Source organism: Piliocolobus tephrosceles, chromosome 1 (genome assembly GCF_002776525.5).
Source record: "Piliocolobus tephrosceles isolate RC106 chromosome 1, ASM277652v3, whole genome shotgun sequence".
Taxonomy (NCBI): domain Eukaryota; kingdom Metazoa; phylum Chordata; class Mammalia; order Primates; family Cercopithecidae; genus Piliocolobus; species Piliocolobus tephrosceles.
In genome coordinates, this window is record NC_045434.1 from 206115660 (window position 1) to 206134217 (window position 18558).

Sequence of the window (18558 nt, forward strand, 5' to 3'; positions counted from 1 at the left end):
CCCCATACCTGCACCCACCTCCTCTACACCTGTGCCCACCTGTCCCTGATACCTGCACCCACCTCCTCCCCAACACCTGTGCCTACCTCTCCCCATACCTGTGCCCACTCCTCCACCCATGTTCATCTTTCCCCACACCTGTGCCCTCCTCTCCCCATACCTGTACCCACCCTTCCCCACACCTGTTCCCACCTCTCCCCACACCTGTGCCCACCTCTCCTACACCTGTGCCCACCTTGCCCCATACCTGTGTCCACCTCTCCCACACACCCGGGCGCACTTACCTCTTGCCTGTACCCACCTCTCCCACACGCCTGGGCCCACTTACCTCTCACCTGTGCCCACCTCTCCCACACGCCCGGGCCCACTGACTTCTCAACTGTGCCCACCTCTCCCACACGCCCGGGCCCACTTACCTCTCACCTGTGCCCCCTCCACAGACAAGCCCATGATGATCATCACTGAGTTCATGGAGAACGGGGCCCTGGACAAGTTCCTTCGGGTAAGGATGTGGGTTGTGGGGCGGGCATGCCTGGCCATGGGGCCTGGGGCTGGCCTGGCAGGTTCAGGGCTGGCCTGTAGCCGAGTGCCTATGCTCCGGCAGGAGAAGGATGGCGAGTTCAGCGTGCTGCAGCTGGTGGGCATGCTGCGGGGGATCGCAGCAGGCATGAAGTACCTGGCCAACATGAACTATGTGCACCGTGACCTGGCTGCCCGCAACATCCTCGTCAACAGCAACCTGGTCTGCAAGGTGTCTGACTTTGGCCTGTCCCGCGTGCTGGAGGACGACCCCGAGGCCACCTACACCACCAGTGTGAGTTGGGGAAGTGGACCTCAAGGGAGAAGCAGCCTTCACCCTGCCTGGTGTCCTCTCGCCTGCATGCCTGGGCATGGGCTTCAGGAGGTGGAACACCTGTAGGAGTCCAGGGAGGGGTGTGGGGCCTGGTTGCAATGGTCCTGGGGCCAGCCAGAGGGGATAATGGTGACTAGGCCTGGGTTCCCTGCAGGGGGGCAAGATCCCGATCCGCTGGACGGCTCCGGAGGCCATTTCCTACCGCAAGTTCACCTCTGCCAGCGACGTGTGGAGCTTTGGCATTGTCATGTGGGAGGTGATGACCTATGGCGAGCGGCCCTACTGGGAGCTGTCCAACCATGAGGTGGGTGCCCTTGCCCTCCTCAGACCTGCCTGGACCTGAACTCAAGCCTTTACTCATCTCAAACTCCAGGGGCTGGGCAGAGGAGAGTTTAGACAAACCTTCTTAGGTTTGCTCCATAAATGTTTCTTTCTTTTTTTTTTTGGAGACAGAGTTTTGCTCGTGTCACCCAGGCCGGAGTGCAATCGCTTGATCTCGGCTCACTGCAACCTCCACCTCCCAGGTTCAAGCAATTCTCCTGCCTCAGCCTCCCGATAGCTGGGATTACAGGCATGCGCCACCACACCCAGCTAAATTTTGTATTTTTAGTAGAGATGGAGTTTCACTATGTTGGCCAGGCTGGTCTCTATCTCCTCACCTCAGGTGATCCACCCACCTCCGCCTCCCAAAGTGCTGGGATTACAGGCGTAAGCCACCGCACCCAGCCCCGTAAATATTTCTTGAGGATCTACTGCGTGCCAGGCCTTGTGCTGGGTTCCAGGAGCTGGTTCAGAGAGTGCAGAGATGAAACAAGGAGTGGGGTGTGCATGTGTATCCGTGTGTCCATGCATGTGTGTGCATCCATGTGTGTGCACATGTGCGTGCATGCATGTGTGTGTGTGTGTCTGTGCTTGGTGCCTTACTCAGCCTGGTGACCTGGGAGGCCTCTCAGAAGAGGTCACGTCTCTGCCAAGACCAAGGGCACTATGAGGCAGCCAGATGAAGAGAAGGAGGAGAAGAGAGATGGGAGGGAGGCTGGGCTGAGGGCACACAATGTGGCTGCTACCTGGTGCCCTATGAGGGAGCAGGGTCCCTTCTTCTAGCTGGGAGCCATGGCACATGCCTGTAATCCTAGCACTTTGGGAGGGCGAGGCAGGTGGATCACTTGAGCTCAGGAATTCGAGACCATTCTGGACAACATGATGAAACCCCATCTGTACAAAAAATTTAAAAATTAGCCAAGCGTGGTGGCACGTGCCTGTAGTCTTAGCTACTCAGGAGGCGGAGGTGGGAGGATCACTTGAGCCCAGGAGGCTGAGGCTGCTGTGAGGTTTGATAGTGCCATTGCACTCTAGCCTGGGTGACAGACTGAGACCCTGTCTCAGTCAAAAAAAAAAAAAAGTCCCTTCCAGTGAACTCTGGCCACAGCCTCTTAGGCATTTGCCCTTTGGGCAGCTCTGAAGGTTGGGTGTCAGCTCAAGAAAGACCCTTCCTGTCTGTTTCTGGGATGTTCCTGTTTCCCTTCCCTCCCCTGCCCACTTCTGTAGGCTGGAGGCTGTATAGGGTTTCAGTGGCTTTCTGCAACAACGCCCCTGACCTTCATGCCCCGCCAGGTGATGAAAGCAATCAATGATGGCTTCCGGCTCCCCACGCCCATGGACTGCCCCTCCGCCATCTACCAGCTCATGATGCAGTGCTGGCAGCAGGAGCGTGCCCGCCGCCCCAAGTTTGCTGACATTGTCAGCATCCTAGACAAGCTCATCCGTGCCCCTGACTCCCTCAAGACCCTGGCTGACTTCGACCCCCGGTGAGTTATGTGCCCTCTGCCCATGATGACCCCAATTTCCCTTCTGCAGACTCCTGAACCGCTTCAGTAGAGTGGCCACCCAGGGGAAGTTGAGGGGTGCTGGGGGCTCAGAGGTTATGTGTGGACTTGACTTAGACTGGACACGATGACCCAGGAAATCCTAAAAGAAGCAGCCAGCTTATGTTGCGGGTGCAGGGCACTGTGTGAGCAGTTAATATGTTTTCATTCATTTAAACAATGTAGGAGATGAGTCCTCTTCTACAAAATTATCCTCATTTTGTAGAAGAGGAAACCGAGACACAGGGTGATTGAATATCTTACATGGCTGGAAGTGGTCAGGCTGGGATCGTGACCTCGGGATCCGGAATCTCTGCTCGTAGCGTTTTATGATCTGGTAGTTATTGGTGGTGGTCCTGTTAGTAGGAGTGGAGGGGCAGCAGTAGTTACAGAGGCTGAGCGCTCCCAACGTGCCGGGAGGTCTCATTGAACCCTACCTGACTGGGCTTCCCCGTTGCCCAGATAAGGAAACCGAGGCACGGGGCAGCTGAGTCAATCATCCAGGTTAGGGAGCAGCAGGCGCGGGGCCCAGGGTGGACTGGGTGCTGCAGCCCCTCACCTGCAGTGCTTCCGGTTGCAGGGTGTCTATCCGGCTCCCCAGCACGAGTGGCTCGGAGGGGGTGCCCTTCCGCACGGTGTCCGAGTGGCTGGAGTCCATCAAGATGCAGCAGTATACGGAGCACTTCATGGCGGCCGGCTACACTGCCATCGAGAAGGTGGTGCAGATGACCAACGAGTGAGTCAGGCCCCTTCCTGTTCCCCCACCACCCCTGCCGCCTCCCACTCCAGAGGCTGCCTCCGCGCCCCCCAACCCTCTTCCCTGCCCCTCAACGCTCCTCTCTTTGTTCTTACTCTTCTGGTAAGAGGCTCCTTGGAAGGCAAGGGCAGAACTCCGCCAGCAGCTGGCAGTTCTGGGCGCCCACTCTCAGCTCCCTCCTCTTCCTGCATCCTTTACCAGAGTGGGGAAATAATAGTAACCGTAATCATAATGGTAGCTACTGTTTACTGAGGGCTGTGTGCCGTCTCTGCTTGAGCATTTTGAATGACAAACCGGTAGGGTGAGTCCTGTTAACAGGTGAGAAACAGGTGCAGGTGAGAAACAGATGCAGAGAAGTGCAGTGACCCGCCCAGGGTCCCACAGCCACTAGGGGCAGAGCAGGATTCCAGCCCCAGTCAGTCGGGGTCCCAGAGCACAGGGATCAGAGAGGTCGTTGGTAGACAAACAGGCTGAGACGTTACCGGCTTGCCTGAGGTCACATAGCCAGCTTGGGGCAGTCTTTTCCAAGATGCCCTGCTTGCTGCCCAGGGGAGAGTTGAACCCCTGGCCTACCCCTGGCACCTCTCTCCATTTGGTTGGCTCTCAGCCTACAGTCCCAGCTGGTGAGAAGTGCCACTTACTCCCTGCTGGCCCTGGGTTTGGCCCTTTGTCGAGCTGCCCCATGGGAGCTCTTCTCTCCTTCCCAGCCCCAGCACTGAGACTTTTCCCGGCATGGCCTTGGCACAGACACCTCCTCCTGTCCCAGGAGGGGGAAGACACTATCCTCTTAGCCTTTTGTGCCTCTAAAAATAGTGGCGGGTTTCAACAACCCAGCTTGTGCATGGCCCAAGGTCATGGCGGGAGCAGACCCCGAGGCTGGGAGGTTTTGGGAACTGTATGGATGGGATGACCTGGGCCTCCCATGGTTCTGGGTCACAGAAGTTCTGGGATTTGAGCCTGTTCATGAACATTCTCTAGGGCCTTTGGAAACTGCTCAGCTGGGCTTCCAACCTGCTAGCCAAGGCCACAGTCCCTCTCAGGGGACAGTCCGTGATGGGAAGCAGGCAGGGACAGAGCTGACCAGAGGGAGGCAGGGAGACGTAGGGAGGGGAGATGGATCACAGGATATGTTTTGCTGCCGGCCAGCGCAGCAGGGCCACAGGCTTGGGCTCTGCACACATGCCTGGGTTCAAGTCCCGCATCTGCCACTTCCTAGTGGGTGACCTTGATCGAGTGTGATGGGATTGCATGGGTGCAATGCAGATGACACGTCTGGTATACAGTAGGCGCTAAATCCTTGTTGCTCTCCTCTTTTCCTCCACTCCCTTGCTTTCCTCCCCTAGTGCTGTGCAAATGCCTTCTCCTTTTCTCCTTTTCCCTGGGAACAGCCACTGCCCCTCCAGGGGCTCCCACCAAGGACAACACAGCCTCTCTTCTGGTGACCAGAGCTGAGGGCAAGGAGAAGTGCTTATAGGAAACACATGTTCTTAGAGGCTTCCCTAAATAGCTCGGGGTGCTCCTCGCCAATTCCTTTCCCACGAGCAGGGATGGGGCGGTCTTGGATGGATGGAGGCTGTGTGTGTGTGAGTGCTGCAGTGTGCGTTGTTGTGAAAGGGCCTGGATAAAGGCAGGAAGTCATTCGCTCTCCCCCCCCCACCAGCCGCTGGTGCTCAGAGCTGGGACCTGCAGGCCTCCTCCTTCTCCTTTGCCTCTTTCCAAATAAATGGGGATCTCAAAGGACTTTTTAAAACCTGAAGCCTGGGTCTACACACGCCATGGGTTCCAATGGGAGGCTTCGAGCTGGTTGCAAGGGAATGTGTGCCTTTCCCACTGGGATCAGGATTTAGGCTTCAGTGTCCCACCCCCTCCCCTTCTGAACCTCCTGCCTCCTTGAGTCCCTCCCAGGGGACCAGCTGCCTGTTCCCCTGGGGTCCCACAGCCACTGTCTCTTCTCCATTTGTGCTATTTTGGAGTCAGTTGGGTTTCTAGCTAGACTAGTGGTCCCAGATGTTTTGTGAGCAGCTGATGAAAGGGGTGGATGTTGCACCCCGGAAAAATAGCCCAATCCTAGGCTCTGTCTAGAGCTGGGACTGCAGCATCCGCATCCTGTGTGGGGGTCGAGGGCACGGGTTGTAGATCTTAGGGTCTCCAGTGTCCTTGGCATAGGCTTGGCACTGAAGGAATGCTTGCTGAATGAATGAATGATCTGACATGTGAGGCTCCAGGAGCCATTTCTCACTCCCGTCTCCCTGCACCCAGGGCCAGAACACAGCAGGAACTCACCGAGTATATGGCCTTGGAGTTTTCTACACAGGGCTTCAGGAGCAAACTGTGTTCCCGTCCTGTGAGATTAACCACTGCTGTTTGCAAGAGGGACCAGAGGTGGCCCAGCAACGGCCCAATCTCTGCTAAAGCATTCATTCGCTCATTCATTCATGCAGCAGACACTCCCTGGGGACCTACTGTGTGCCAGGTCTATCCTGGACCCTGGGCAGGGGTGGGAGCGGGAGCAGGGGCTGTGAGGGTGATGGGCCCAGATGACGAGGTTGCAGCACTTGTCCTCCTGGAGCTTCAACCCACTGGTTCTTAAACCGGATGTCAGGTTTCTTCTGGGATTCAACCAAATGCAGACTCCCTGCTCCACCTGCGGAACTGCAAATCTGGGGTCGGGCCAGGGTCCTGTCTCCTTCTCCGTGGTCTGAGCGCTTGTCCAGGGGCCATAATTCAAGACCTTCAAGTGTGTGGGAAAATGCTGCTTTTTCAGCACCTCCAACTATATAGGTTAGAAATGTCCCGTGCAGGTAGCATAGGAAGTTCTCCCAAATGTCCCAAATGTCCCAGCCTTCCTGCTGCTGAGGGAGCACCAGCCTCTGCTGGAGGTCCCGGAGACCTCCCCCCACCCCCACTCACCTAGGTCTGCCCTTCCCTGCTCTACACCTGTCCCGGGGCTCCCGGAGCCTGTGGGAAAGTCATGTCTGCAGAACCGCAGCTAGGATCTTGCATCATATGATTAGCTCCCTTTACAGCCAAAAGATGGCCCGTAAAAACCTGGGTGTTTTCATGGGTTTGGGCTAGTGGGTGAGGACAGTGGAGGAGAAAACTCCCAAAGTGAGTACTAGATGCCCTCCTCACAGGTTCCTGGGAGCATAAGTGATTTCATGAGGAGACGGAGGGGCATGGAAGGGGGGCCCAGGAGAGTGTGTGCCCTGTGGGGGTGGGAAAGCAGGGCTGTGGGCTCCTGGGCACATCTGTCCATCTGGAACTGATGCTGCCTTCCCCTTCGGCCGCTGGTGTTGAGGCCTCGCCCTCCAGATGGACAGTAGCTCCCATTTTACACGGGAGGAGACTGAGGTCCCCCCAAGGGAAGACGTCTTCCTAGTCACTGGATCTGGTGACCTGCAAGCTTCACCCATGGAGACTCGCAGAGTTGAACCCTTTGAGTATTTCCCGAGTCCTTCCTTCATGACCAGCAGTGGGAACTTGGAAGGAGTGAGGGAAAAATGAGGCAGCGGGTGGGAAGAGACCTTGGGCAGAGAGGCTTTGAGCGACATCCCTAGAGAGTTCCTGGGAAGGAGGCCTGAGCTGGGGGCACTGGGGACAGACTGGGGTTGAGGGGAGGGGAGGCATTGGTTCACAGCTGGTTTGATTCCCAGCTCTTCCACCTCCTAACTGTGTGACCTCGGGCAAGTCACTTCACCTCTCTGACCTCAGTTCTTTAATCTGCAAAATGGGGATGAAAAGAGCACCTGCCTCACAGATAATTCAGAAGATTTGATTTATTTTTATTTTTTAAAGCATCGTACAGAGTTGAGGCTTCTGTCATTTTCCTAACTTTGTTGATGGTGGGCCACCGTGGCAAGCTTCTAGGCTGTGACTCCTTCTCCCAAGCCTACCTAACCAGAGCTCTCTTGCCCTACAGGTCCCCAAGGCCCCCTCTCTACCCTCCTCCTCTGCTTCCCTCCACTCCCCTCCCCTGCCACCCACCCAGTCCTGTCCCTGTCCAGCCTGGCCCCCTCCCCTGCTCTAGCCCCTAACTCTCCCTCTCTCCCTCCGGGCCCACAGCGACATCAAGAGGATTGGGGTGCGACTGCCCGGCCACCAGAAGCGCATCGCCTACAGCCTGCTGGGACTCAAGGACCAGGTGAACACGGTGGGGATCCCCATCTGAGCCTCGACAGGGCGTGGAGCCCCATCGGCCAAGAATACTTGAAAACACAGAGTGGCCTCCTGCTGTGCCATGCTGGGCCACTGGGGACCTTATTTATTTCTAGTTCTTTCCTACTGATACCCCCTGCAACTTCTGCTGAGGGGTCTCGGATGACACCGTGGCCTGAACTGAGGAGATGACTGGGGATGCTGGGCTGGGCCCTCTTTCCCTACGAGGAACACACAGCAGAGCACTTAGCAGGCACCGCCATGCCCCAGCATCCCTGGAGCAGGAGCCCCGTCACGGCCTTCGGACAGACATGGATGACATTCACAAGCCAACCTCCCCTTCCTCTTCTCCCACATGAGGCCATCTCAGGAGATGGGGGGCTTGGCCCAGTGCCAAGTGAACAGGGTACCTCAAGCCCCATTTCCTTACACTAAGAGGGCAGACCGTGAACTTGACTGGGCGAGACCCAAAGCGGTCCCCATCCCTCTAGTGCCTTCTTTAGACACTCGGGCCCCGTGCTCATCCCTGACTGGCCAAACCCTTGCTTTCCTGGGCCTTTGCAAGATGCTTGGTTGTGTTGAGGTTTTTAAATATATATTTTGTACTTTGTGGAGAGAATGTGTGTGGCAGGGGCTCCCGTCAGGGCTGGGGACAGAGGGTGGCCTGTGTCAAACATTCCTGAGCTGGGGACCCGGGGGCCGGTGCTGCAGGAGCGTCCTGCCCATGCCCCAGTCGGCCCCATCTCTCATCCCTGTAGATAGCAGGTTCTATTCTGTCAGTGTTCATGATTTTGTTTTGTTGAAAATTTTTTTCGAATCTTAATTTATTATTTTTTTTATATTTATTGTTAGAAAATGACTTATTTCTGCTCTGGAATAAAGTTGCAGATGATTCAAACTGATCTTGGCACTCAGTCTTGGGAAAAGCAGTGGGGTCTCAGAGCTTCCTGGGTGGGAGTTGAGGAGGTGAGGGTTCCCCCCAAACACCGAGTGTTTAAACAGAGATTCGTGCACAAGGCAGACACATCACTTAACCCTGGGAGTAGGGGTGGGTGGGAGGTGGGCAGGGGTCCAGGAGGCCGGTTCTGCTGAGCCCGGCCTCCATGCCAGCAGGCCCCAATCACCTTTGATCTCCAGGCTGCTCAGAGTCTTCTGGAGGGTTGGGAGGTAGGAGAAAGCAAGAGCCGCCATCAGCTTCCCTCCCACGGCTCCCCGGAGCTGTCGAAATAGATCCTTCAACCATCCACGTAGGGCTCTGAGGTTTACACAAGCTTTTCACAGGTTTCGGCTTGTTGGAACCTCAACACGTTGTTATGAGTTTTGTGGGCGGCCCCATTTTACAGAAAAGGAAAATCAAGCTGGAGCCCAGCAACTGGACTTTCTCAAGGCCACACAGCAAGTTAGGGGCAGAGGCCAGAATTGAAAGCAGGGTCAGAAATTTCAGTGGGATGCTTTTCTCTTAGATGAGGAAATGGAGTCTCAGAGACACGCAGCGACTTGCCCAAAGTCACACAGCAGTCTCAAGAAAAGTCAGAGTTCTAATTTTTTTTTTTTTTTTTGAGACGGAGTCTCGCTCTGTCGCCCAGGCTGGAGTGCAGTGGCCGGATCTCAGCTCACCGCAAGCTCTGCCTCCCAGGTTTACGCCATTCTCCTGCCTCAGCCTCCCGAGTAGCTGGGATTACAGGCGCCGGCCACCTCGCCCGGCCCGAATTTCTTTTTTTTTTTTTCTTTTTTGTTTTTGAGTCTCACTCTGTCGCCAGGCTGGAGTGCAGTAGCGCGATCTTGGCTCGCTGCAACCTCTGCCTCCCGGGTTCAACCGATTCTCCTGCCTCAGCCTCCTAAGTAGCTGGAACTATAGGCGCACGCCACCACACCCAGCTAATTTTTGTATTTTTAGTAGAGATGGGGTTTCACCGCGTTGGCCAGGATGGTCTCGATCTCTTGACCTTGTGATCTGCCCACCTCTGCCTCCCAAAGTGGTAAGATTACAGGTGTGAGCCACTGTGCCCGGCACCAGTGTCCTAATGTCAAACCTGAGCCTTCTCCACTCTACCGGGTTGCAGCCCTGCATGTCAGAGGTCATTCATACCGGGGGTTAGTTAGGAAGGTGTCAGACACAGGTCACCAGGAACGTAACCAGGGAACAGAGATGAGCTGAAGCCCAGGAGGAAGACTTCCTGGAGGAGGTGGTCCCAGAGCTGAGACCTCAGGGACTACTAGGAGTTAACCAGTGAAGCCAAGGGAGGGTGATGCAGAGTGAGGCGCGGGGGCGTGAAACCGCATGGTTGTGCAAGGGAACCACAAGCAATTTGGTGTTATTAAGGCATGACGTGAGGTGCTGGAGAGGTCTCTAGGGCCTTGTAAAGCAGGCCCAGGAGTGGGGATTTCAAGCTGAGAGCAATAAGGAGTCACTGAAGGTTTCAAGCAGGGAGTGGCATGATTTTTGTCACTGGGAGAGGCAGGTCTGGGACCCAGAGCTCCTGACTCTCAGCCTGGAGCTTTGGGGAGACACAGGAGAGGTGCTGGCGAAGTCGGGAGGGTGTTCGGCCTGCCCTGGGGTCTCAAGGCTGGCACGCTTTGCCCTGACCCCTGCTGCTGCATGAGAGCTGCCTCCCTCTGGGTCCTGGCCCACTGGGCATTCATGAGACATCTGACCGCCTTTGTCAGGTGTGGCTGGGGTTGGGTGAGCCATGGGAGTGCAGGGAGCACCTGGCTGGGCCTTCCTCCCATTGGTGTTGGGCCACCTGAGTGTACTGGGCATGATGGCTGAGTCAGGCCTTCCTGGTGCCTGACCCAAGTGGCCACAGTAGCTTTGTGGCTGGGCTATGGCTACTATCACTACCACTGACAAAGCTGTTGGCCCAGCAGGGAGTAAGCCTGCAGCTTGCAAACCCACAGCAATCTGGGCTATGAGGGCACGTCAAGACCAGGCCTGAGTCCCATTCCCAAAGCAACTCGGCCATGGCCCTGCTGATGAGCAGGAATGAATGCAGGAAGTGGCTCAGCATTGGGGGAGGTGGCCTCGTGTGCTCTCTCCCTTGAAGTCCCGGACATAAGGCCCTTCAAGGGCATGTGAGAACGCATAAACCTGTGGGCCACAGACAGGTCCGATGCTCAAAACCCAGTGAGCAGCTGTCTGCAGTCTCCAATGGACCCTGCGGTTGGCAGGAAGGGAAACTTTATTTTTAAATGAAAGCAAATCCAGAGCTGTCTCCTAGAGGGCCTAAATGCAGGAACACCCCTGTAGCAATAAGAACACCCAGCCCACAGATCTTGGTTCCTGAAAACCATTCTCCAATAAAAGGAACCAGGGCTCCTTAGAGAAATGGCTGATTCTGGGGCTGAAGCAGGGAAAATACAAGATGAGCTGGGAGCATCTTGGAGCATCAGAGCGTAAAGAAGTGCTCAAAAATAAACAGGTGGGGCTGTGCCAGAGAGACACAGGAGCCAGCCCTAAAGAACTCCCAAGGGCCAAATCTAGAACAAGCTGAGCAACAAAACGATGAGGTATTAGATTAAATCCGAAGTCGAAAATAAATATTCGCCGGGGGCGGTGGCTCAAGCCTGTAACCCCAGCACTTTGGGAGGCCGAGAGGGGCGGATCACGAGGTCAGGAGATCGAGACCATCCTGGCTAACACGGTGAAACCCCGTCTCTACTAAAAATACAAAAAAAAACTAGCCGGGCAAGGTGGTGGGCGCCTGTAGTCCCAGCTACTCCGGAGGCTGAGGCAGGAGAATGGCATAAACCTGGGAGGCGGAGCTTGCAGTGAGCTGAGATCCGGCCACTGCACTCCAGCCTGGGCGACAGAGCGCGACTCCGTCTCAAAAAAAAAAAAAAAAAGAAAATAAATATTCACGAGTCCATACTGACATAAATAAATGATTAAAGGCTGGGTGCAGTGGCTCACGCCTGTAATCCCAGCACTTTGAGAAGCCGGGGTGGGTAGATCGCTTGAGCTCAGGAGTTTGAGATCGGCTTGGCCAAGATAGCGAAACCCCATCTCTATCAAAAGCACAAAAAATTAACCAGGCAGGGTGGCATGCGCCTATGGTCCCAGCTACTCAGGAGGCTGAGACGGGAGGATCGTCTGAGCCCGGGAGGTGGAGGTTGCAGTGAGCCGAGATTGTGCCACTGCACTTCAGCCTGGGTGACAGAATGAGATCTCATTAAAAAAAAAAAAAAGCTTGAATAAATAAATAAGTCGGGGGAGACTAGACAAATCTTCCTTACAGATGAATTTCAAAGGGGTGGATTCTTTTCCCTCTAGTGGGTAAAGCTTGCTTCCCCACTGCCTGGACTGTGGACTGGACACCCTTCCAAAGAAAGGCAGTAGGGAAGTATAGAAGGGGTTAAAAAAATAAGAAAGAAAACGAAAAGTAACTTTACAGTGGAGAAACCTGGCAAACACCACCGTAACCAAGTGATCAAAGTTAATATCATCAGAGAAAAAACAAACAAACCAACTCAGAGCAGAAGGAACATTGAGCTTGAATTGAAGATCAGGTATCAGCAAACACTTACACAAGGCTTTCTGGGCACCACCCACTGTTCTAAGCACTTAGCCTGTGTTTACTTATTTAATTCTTCCAACCGTCCTTCAAGGTAGATATTATTAATATCCCATTTTACAGATTTGAACACCGAGGGGAGGGAGGTTACATAACTGGCCAGAGGTGTCCTCTCCCCTCCCTGCCATCATGGACACTTCCCTAGATAAGGTCTGAGAAGCACTGGATCTGGGGAAACTGAGGCACCATAACCTGCCCATGGTCTCCAAATGCCACCACATCCCACACCCCAGGTATCCGGATGGTTTGCTCCTCTGTCCCTTCTCTCAGTGGCCATTTCTTGCTCTATGCCAGGCTGGGCACAAGGTCCACAAAGATGGAGAAGGCCTCTGTCTGCCCTCATGGGACTCTTAGTCTGGTAGGGGCAGCAATGGTAATACAGTAGGACCCAGGCTAAGAAGGGGCAGAGCTGGGTGTTATAGGAGCCAGAGGTTAGGGCGGAGGGGCACCTGACCCAGCCTAGGAAGTCCAGGCAGGCTGCCTGGAGGAGAAGCCATCCAAGTTGAGGTCAAGGTCAAGTGGGAGTCCACCAGATGGGGGAAGAAGTGTTCCAGAAGAGCCTGGCTCTGACTCCAGACCTCTGTGGGTGGGGCTTGAGTCTCCCCTCCAACATCTGGGTCCCATTTGACCAAGACAAGCTTCCTCCACCTCCTATGCCACCCTAACCCCTGGCTGTTGTGTTAGGAGCAGCATAAGACAGCAACCATGCCCTCATTCCCACCCCGACGAAAACCTTCATCTCTGATTTTAGTTTTCTCTGCTGAGCAGTGGGCCTGCAGCCCTTTCTGGGCTCTGAGCTGCAGGAACCTTGGAAGGCCTTTGATGTATCCAGCAAAGCCCCGAAGGAGGTGAAAGGCAGTGGTGATGGGGGCATTCGGTAGGGAGGTGCCGGCTTTCTCTGCTGCTCCCAGTCTGCATAGCAAGTTAAAACCATGTCACCAGGCACCAGCCTGAGATTTCCTAATTCATTAGCAAATTCTGGAGGGACAGGCAAGCTCTCTGCTCGCCTCCCCATTCACACCTCCTCAGCTCCAGCTGCAGCCCAGGGCCTGGGATGGGGCCTGGGGCACCATAGATGCTGCTAGAACAGGGGGCAAATGAATGTGTGTGGGAAGTGCTCAAGTCCTTAGCTCGGGCCCTCTGTGCCTTCGCCCATTCTGTGCATCGCGCCTCCATCGCCCCCGCTCCCCGGAACTATGTCTGGTACCCAGTAGGCCCTCAATAAACATTTGTTCAATAAACAAATGAACTGGGGGGACAAGAACTGGGCTTTTGAGATCCAAGGGCCCTGTGGAGCCGGATATGGGTTCTGGGAACACGGTAAGTGCTGTGCAATGGTCCTGGGCTCCCTCTGGCTGGTCAGGAGGGACCTCAAAAGCTGGTAAGGAGAAGCAGTTGAGTGTTTCTGAACCATTGTAGGTGGTGGGTGTTCCTTTAGCATTGCCTGTTCCTGGAGGAGTTGCTAACGAATTAGGAAAGCTAAGGCTGGTGCCTGGCAACACGGTTTTAACTTGCCACGGTGCCAGTGACTCTGCTGTGCCAGTGACTCTGCCATGCCAGTGCCCAGCCCAAGACCCACACTGTCTTATCTAAGGGTCACAGTGACCCTGAGAGGTATACATTTATCCCCATTTTGGGGACCCTGAGGCTTAGTGAGGTTACAGTATTCAGACCAAGTTCCCACAACTGGGAGGTGACAGAGCGGCACGGGAGACAAGAGTCAGCTCATCCCACGGCCTGCTGCTCGGTGACACTTGGAGACCTTGGGCTTCTTTTTAGGAAATGGCAGGAAGATCCTTGGACGGGGAAGGGAAGACAGAGGTTCCGTTGGGCGCCTCCTATTGACTTGGCTGTGGACTCCTGGGCATGTCCCTTGGTGTCACAGGGGCTTAGTTTGTCCGTCTGTAGTGAGGAAGGCTCCAGGAAGTCTGTCCTGGCTGAGATGAGGGGCCCCTGCCCCCACCACAGAGTTGCCCCCTCCTCACTCCTGGCACCCTCTCCCCAGGCAGCCCTGGGCAGCCCCAGGTAGCCTGGCCAGCAGGCCCCACTCCAGCCCTCTGGGTCTGGCTTTTCAGTTCAAGCCGTCAGCCAGTCTCTGTCGGCAGAACCAGACCTAGTTTCTGGGAAGCTGCAGCCACATTCCACCCCTGCCCGGGGTGGGGGCCTCGTTTCTCCCGCTGGGCCCGGGCCCCATTTCAGCAGCCTCATCACATTCCCCACGGCCTCAGCAGCCTGATGGATGGACGGATGCAGTTTCCACACTGGGCTGGCAGAGCAGGCGGCTGCATGATCAGGTCTCCTGCTGGGCAGAGGGGCCTTTCCCCCAGGACCAGGCCTCATGGGCCCTGCCAACCAATCCCAGCATCTGGCCACAGGACACACTTCCCCAGACTCTGCACCCCTCCCCTGTACTCTAATGTGGTCCAGACTCCTGGACCTGCCCTCAGTTCACCATGAGCCCTCGCCCACCCCCGCACACATCCCTCCCTATTTTTGTCTGCGGAAAATGCACCCACCCTTCCAGGCTCAAATCAAATCACCTGTTCTCCAAGAGACCTTTGCAGGCTGGATGCGGTGGCTCACGCCTGCAATCCCAGCACTCTGGGAGGCCAAGGTGGGTGGATCACCTGAGGTCAGGAGTTTGAGACCAGCCTGGCCAACCTGGTAAAACCCTGTCTCTACTAAAAATACAAAAGTTAGCTGGGTGTGGTGGCGCATGCCTGTAATTGTAGCTACTCAGGAGGCTGAGGTACTAGCATCGCTTGAACCCAGGAGGTGAAAGTTGCAGTGAGCTGAGATCGATCGCATCACTGCACTCCAGCCTGGGCGACAACAGCAAGACTCCATCTCAAAAAAAAAAAAAAAAAAAAGTGAGAGACCTTTGCAGAGTGCACTCTGCTGCCAGGCGATGGGGACACATCAACCCTGCTTCCCCCCAAGCTCCTATCGAGGCCGGCTATGGATCACAGAGGGCTTGAATGACACTCAGGTGTGTCTGTCTGTCTGACCCTCTCCCCTGAGATTCTGTGTGTGTGTGTGTGTGTGTGTGTGTGTATGTAATAAAATGCTAATAGCTAACAATTATTAAGCGCATTACATGTGCTGCCACTGTTCAAATGTTTCCCATGGATTCACTCATTTCATCCTCCTAACAACTCTGTGACCTAGTCCTACTATTGCCCCATGGGCTGGGGGCCGTTTCTCCCTTCTGTCCAGGCCAGTCCTGGCTTTGGCCTGTCGTCCTGGTATAATTGGCTGTAATAGCTCCCCCTTTCACCCTCTGTCTTTAACTGGACAATAATTGATCCAGTCACCCTACCATGAAGTGCAGAGAAGTGAAGGGTTTGCCCAGAACTCCACGGCTAGCAAGTGGCAGCGCCAGGATTTGAGCCCAGCCCCTTGCCGCAGGGCTTTGCTCTAAGCTCAATCTAAGCAAATCAATCAATTTCCCAGTGAGTGAGCCTAGGTTTCTTTGTGCTTTTCTCTTCACCCTCCTTTTATTTTGCAAGATTCTTTCTTTTTTTGTTGTTTTTTATTTTTTCTATTTTTTTCACATCTGACTCAGTCTCTACACAAGATCCTTGAGATCTGCTAAATGCCACCCACTGCCTAGAGCTCTTCCCCACATCCTCAGCATGATCTTACCAGCTCATGAGCAGCACCCTGGAAGAGGGTGCCCCCATCACCCTTTTTTTGTTGTTGTTGAGACGGACTCTCACTCTATCGCCAGGTGATTCCAGCTCACTGCAACCTCTGCCTCCCGGGTTCAAGCGATTCTCCTGCCTCAGCCTCCTGAGTAGCTGGGATTACAGGTGTGCACCACCACGCCCGGCTAAGTTTTGTATTTTTAGTAGAGATGGGGTTTCACCATGTTGGTTGGGCTGGTCTCGAGCTCCTGACCTCGTGATCTGCCCGCCTCGGCCTCCCAAAGTGCTGGGATCACAAGCTTGAGCCACCGTGTCCCACCTCCCATCACTCATCTTAAAGTTGCATCCAACCTCTACCATGTTTCATTTGTGCCACTTTGGTTTGCTGCTGTGGCCCCACGTGGTGAGATAATTTTCTATCACTGATCCCTGCCTCCCACTCAGTGGCCGGCTCCATGAGGATGGGGACAGGCATGTTTTTCCCTTAGATCCCCAGACCTGACACCCAATGGGTACCCCCACATATTTGATGAAGGAGTCAATGGACTCAATGAATGCTGCTCCGTGCTGGGGAGAGAGCAAGGGGCGGGAGAGCCCAGGCGGCACTGTCACAGAACTCCTACTCTGTTGGAGAGAATACTCCAAAGATAAATGTTGTGATATGACAGGCGTGGGAGCTGCAGGACCCAGGAATTGAACAACATGCTCAGCCTGTGGAGAGTCAGGAAGGCTTCCTGGAGGAGGTGGTGTCTAAGCTGAGATTTGAAGGAAGAGACGGTAGGGAAGGCTAGGGAAGAGCAATTGTTAGGCTCAGAAGTGGAAGGAAGGCCAGCGTGGCTGAAGGCTCTCGCTGCAGGGGGCCGGGTGGCAGGGAGGGACAAGGCTGGAGGGGTGGGCAGGGTCTGAGCCTTGTTGCTCTGCTGAGGATTTTATTTTATTTTATTTTTTTATTTTTTTGAGACGGAGTCTCACTCTGTCGCCCAGGCTGGAGTGCAGTGGCCGGATCTCAGCTTACTGCAAGCTCCGCCTCCCGGGTTTACGCCATTCTCCCGCCTCAGCCTCCCGAGCAGCTGGGATTACAGGCACCCGCCACCTCGCCTGGCTAGTTTTTTGTATTTTTTAGTAGAGATGGGGTTTCACCGTGTTAGCCAGGATGGGCTCGATCTCCTGACCTTGTGATCCGCCCGTCTCGGCCTCCCAAAGTGCTGGGATTACAGGCTTGAGCCACCGTGCCTGGTGAGGATTTTATTTTTATCCTAAGGGTGGGCACCAGGAAGTCGCTCAATGCTCCTTAACTGACAGGTGGTGGTGGTGAGCCAGGATAAAGGGCAAGAATATCTCAACTTTTACTTTTTTCAAAACGGCGCTGTTCCCTTTTTAAAAAAATGGTCTAAGTGTTGACTCACACCAAAGAAAAGTCAGTTTATTTGCCTGTCCTTAGTGGCATTGCAGCCAATGCTGCCTGGCCCTGCCGGCCTGTTCTTCAGAACCACGGCTGGCCGGGACTGAGCCACCGAGGACGCAGGTGTCCTGGCCCCGCCCCCCACAACCCCCACCCCAGCCATCTGTCCCACCCCTAGTCTGGGCGGCTGGGAAGGTCCATTGTGGCGGCCTCTGACATCACAGCAGGGGGCAGCATGATGTCACAGGGCCCCATTGTGGCTGCGCAGGAGGGTGTCCCCCACCAGAGGCCCGGTCCCCACCCCCAGCCTCCAATCCTATTAAGCACGGGCTGGGGACAAAGGAAGGCGCTTTGTGTTTTACCCATGTCTGAGGGAAGGGACGGCAAGAGGTTGTGCATTCCAGAGCCCCCTCCCCCTACCCCCACCAGCTGGGCCTCCAGGTCAGACTGGAGACCCTGCTGCCACCCCCGAGGCTGTCTCCAGGCCCCAGCCCTCCTGCCTCCCCATCCCCTACTAGGGAGACCACAGAGATAAAGGAGCTCCAGACCCCCTGCCTCCTGCCCCGCACCACTGCCAAATCTAGGGCCAGATCCCAGGCAGAGGAGGCTGCAAGCAGAACCCGTGGGGTGAGGAGGAGAGCCCTGGGGGGCCTCCCAGTGGGGAGCCATGAGCCAGGAGAAGGAGGCCATGAATCTGCTGGAAGATAAGAAGATCCCAATCCCTGATAGGCAGGCCTGGGGGGAAGAAACCTCAGGGCACAGGCTGGGGACAGAGGCCTAGAGAGAGACAGGGACTTGTCACCCAGAGCACCAATGAGCACTTATTAAACACCTGCTGAGAACTATACTGGTCTGTGCTGGGGTCATTTAATCTCGCAAACCTGGAAGGTGGTGTCTGGCATCAGCCTCAAGCCTGGCTGCTCTGTGCAGGCACTCAGAGAGGGAAGCCTCTCACGGGGACAGCTTGGGGACAACTTGGCAGCCCCCTCCTTCTCCCAGGTGTCCCTGAGTCTCCAAGGTTGGAGCTTTGGGGGCACAGGACTGACTTGCAGCTCCTCCTCTGCCACGAACTTGCATGCCCTCCCTTTGCCGAGCATCTGTTTACTTGTCTGTAAAATGGGCCTGACGGTACCTCCCTCGCGGGGTGTAGGGAAGACCGGATGAGAGTGTGTGAGCGCCTGGAATGCTACTCACGCCTCGCCCCTTCCTTAGCTGGGGCACGGGTATTTCCCTAGTCCTGACACCAACACTCCAACCGCTATCTCTCCTTGGACTCCAGTCCCCAGCCAAGCCCCCTCCTCTGTCTCT

The 18558-nt window shown here is 55.4% G+C and overlaps 1 protein-coding gene across 2 annotated transcripts in view; it reads left to right on the forward strand.

Annotated features, from left to right (window-relative positions):
* Positions 1–8532, forward strand: part of EPHA2 (EPH receptor A2) — a 31335-nt gene extending 22803 nt beyond the window's left edge. The window contains exons 11-16 of one of the 2 annotated variants that reach the window (XM_023193537.2): positions 441–502; positions 605–814; positions 1008–1157; positions 2468–2661; positions 3299–3454; positions 7538–8532. In XM_023193537.2, coding sequence (XP_023049305.1) covers positions 441–502; positions 605–814; positions 1008–1157; positions 2468–2661; positions 3299–3454; positions 7538–7643 — 878 coding nt within the window. In that variant the 3' untranslated portion in view covers positions 7644–8532. The remainder of the gene's footprint in view (positions 1–440; positions 503–604; positions 815–1007; positions 1158–2467; positions 2662–3298; positions 3455–7537) is intronic. The other variant, XM_023193536.2, reaches the window with a different exon arrangement.
* Positions 8533–18558: the final 10026 nt, after the last annotated feature.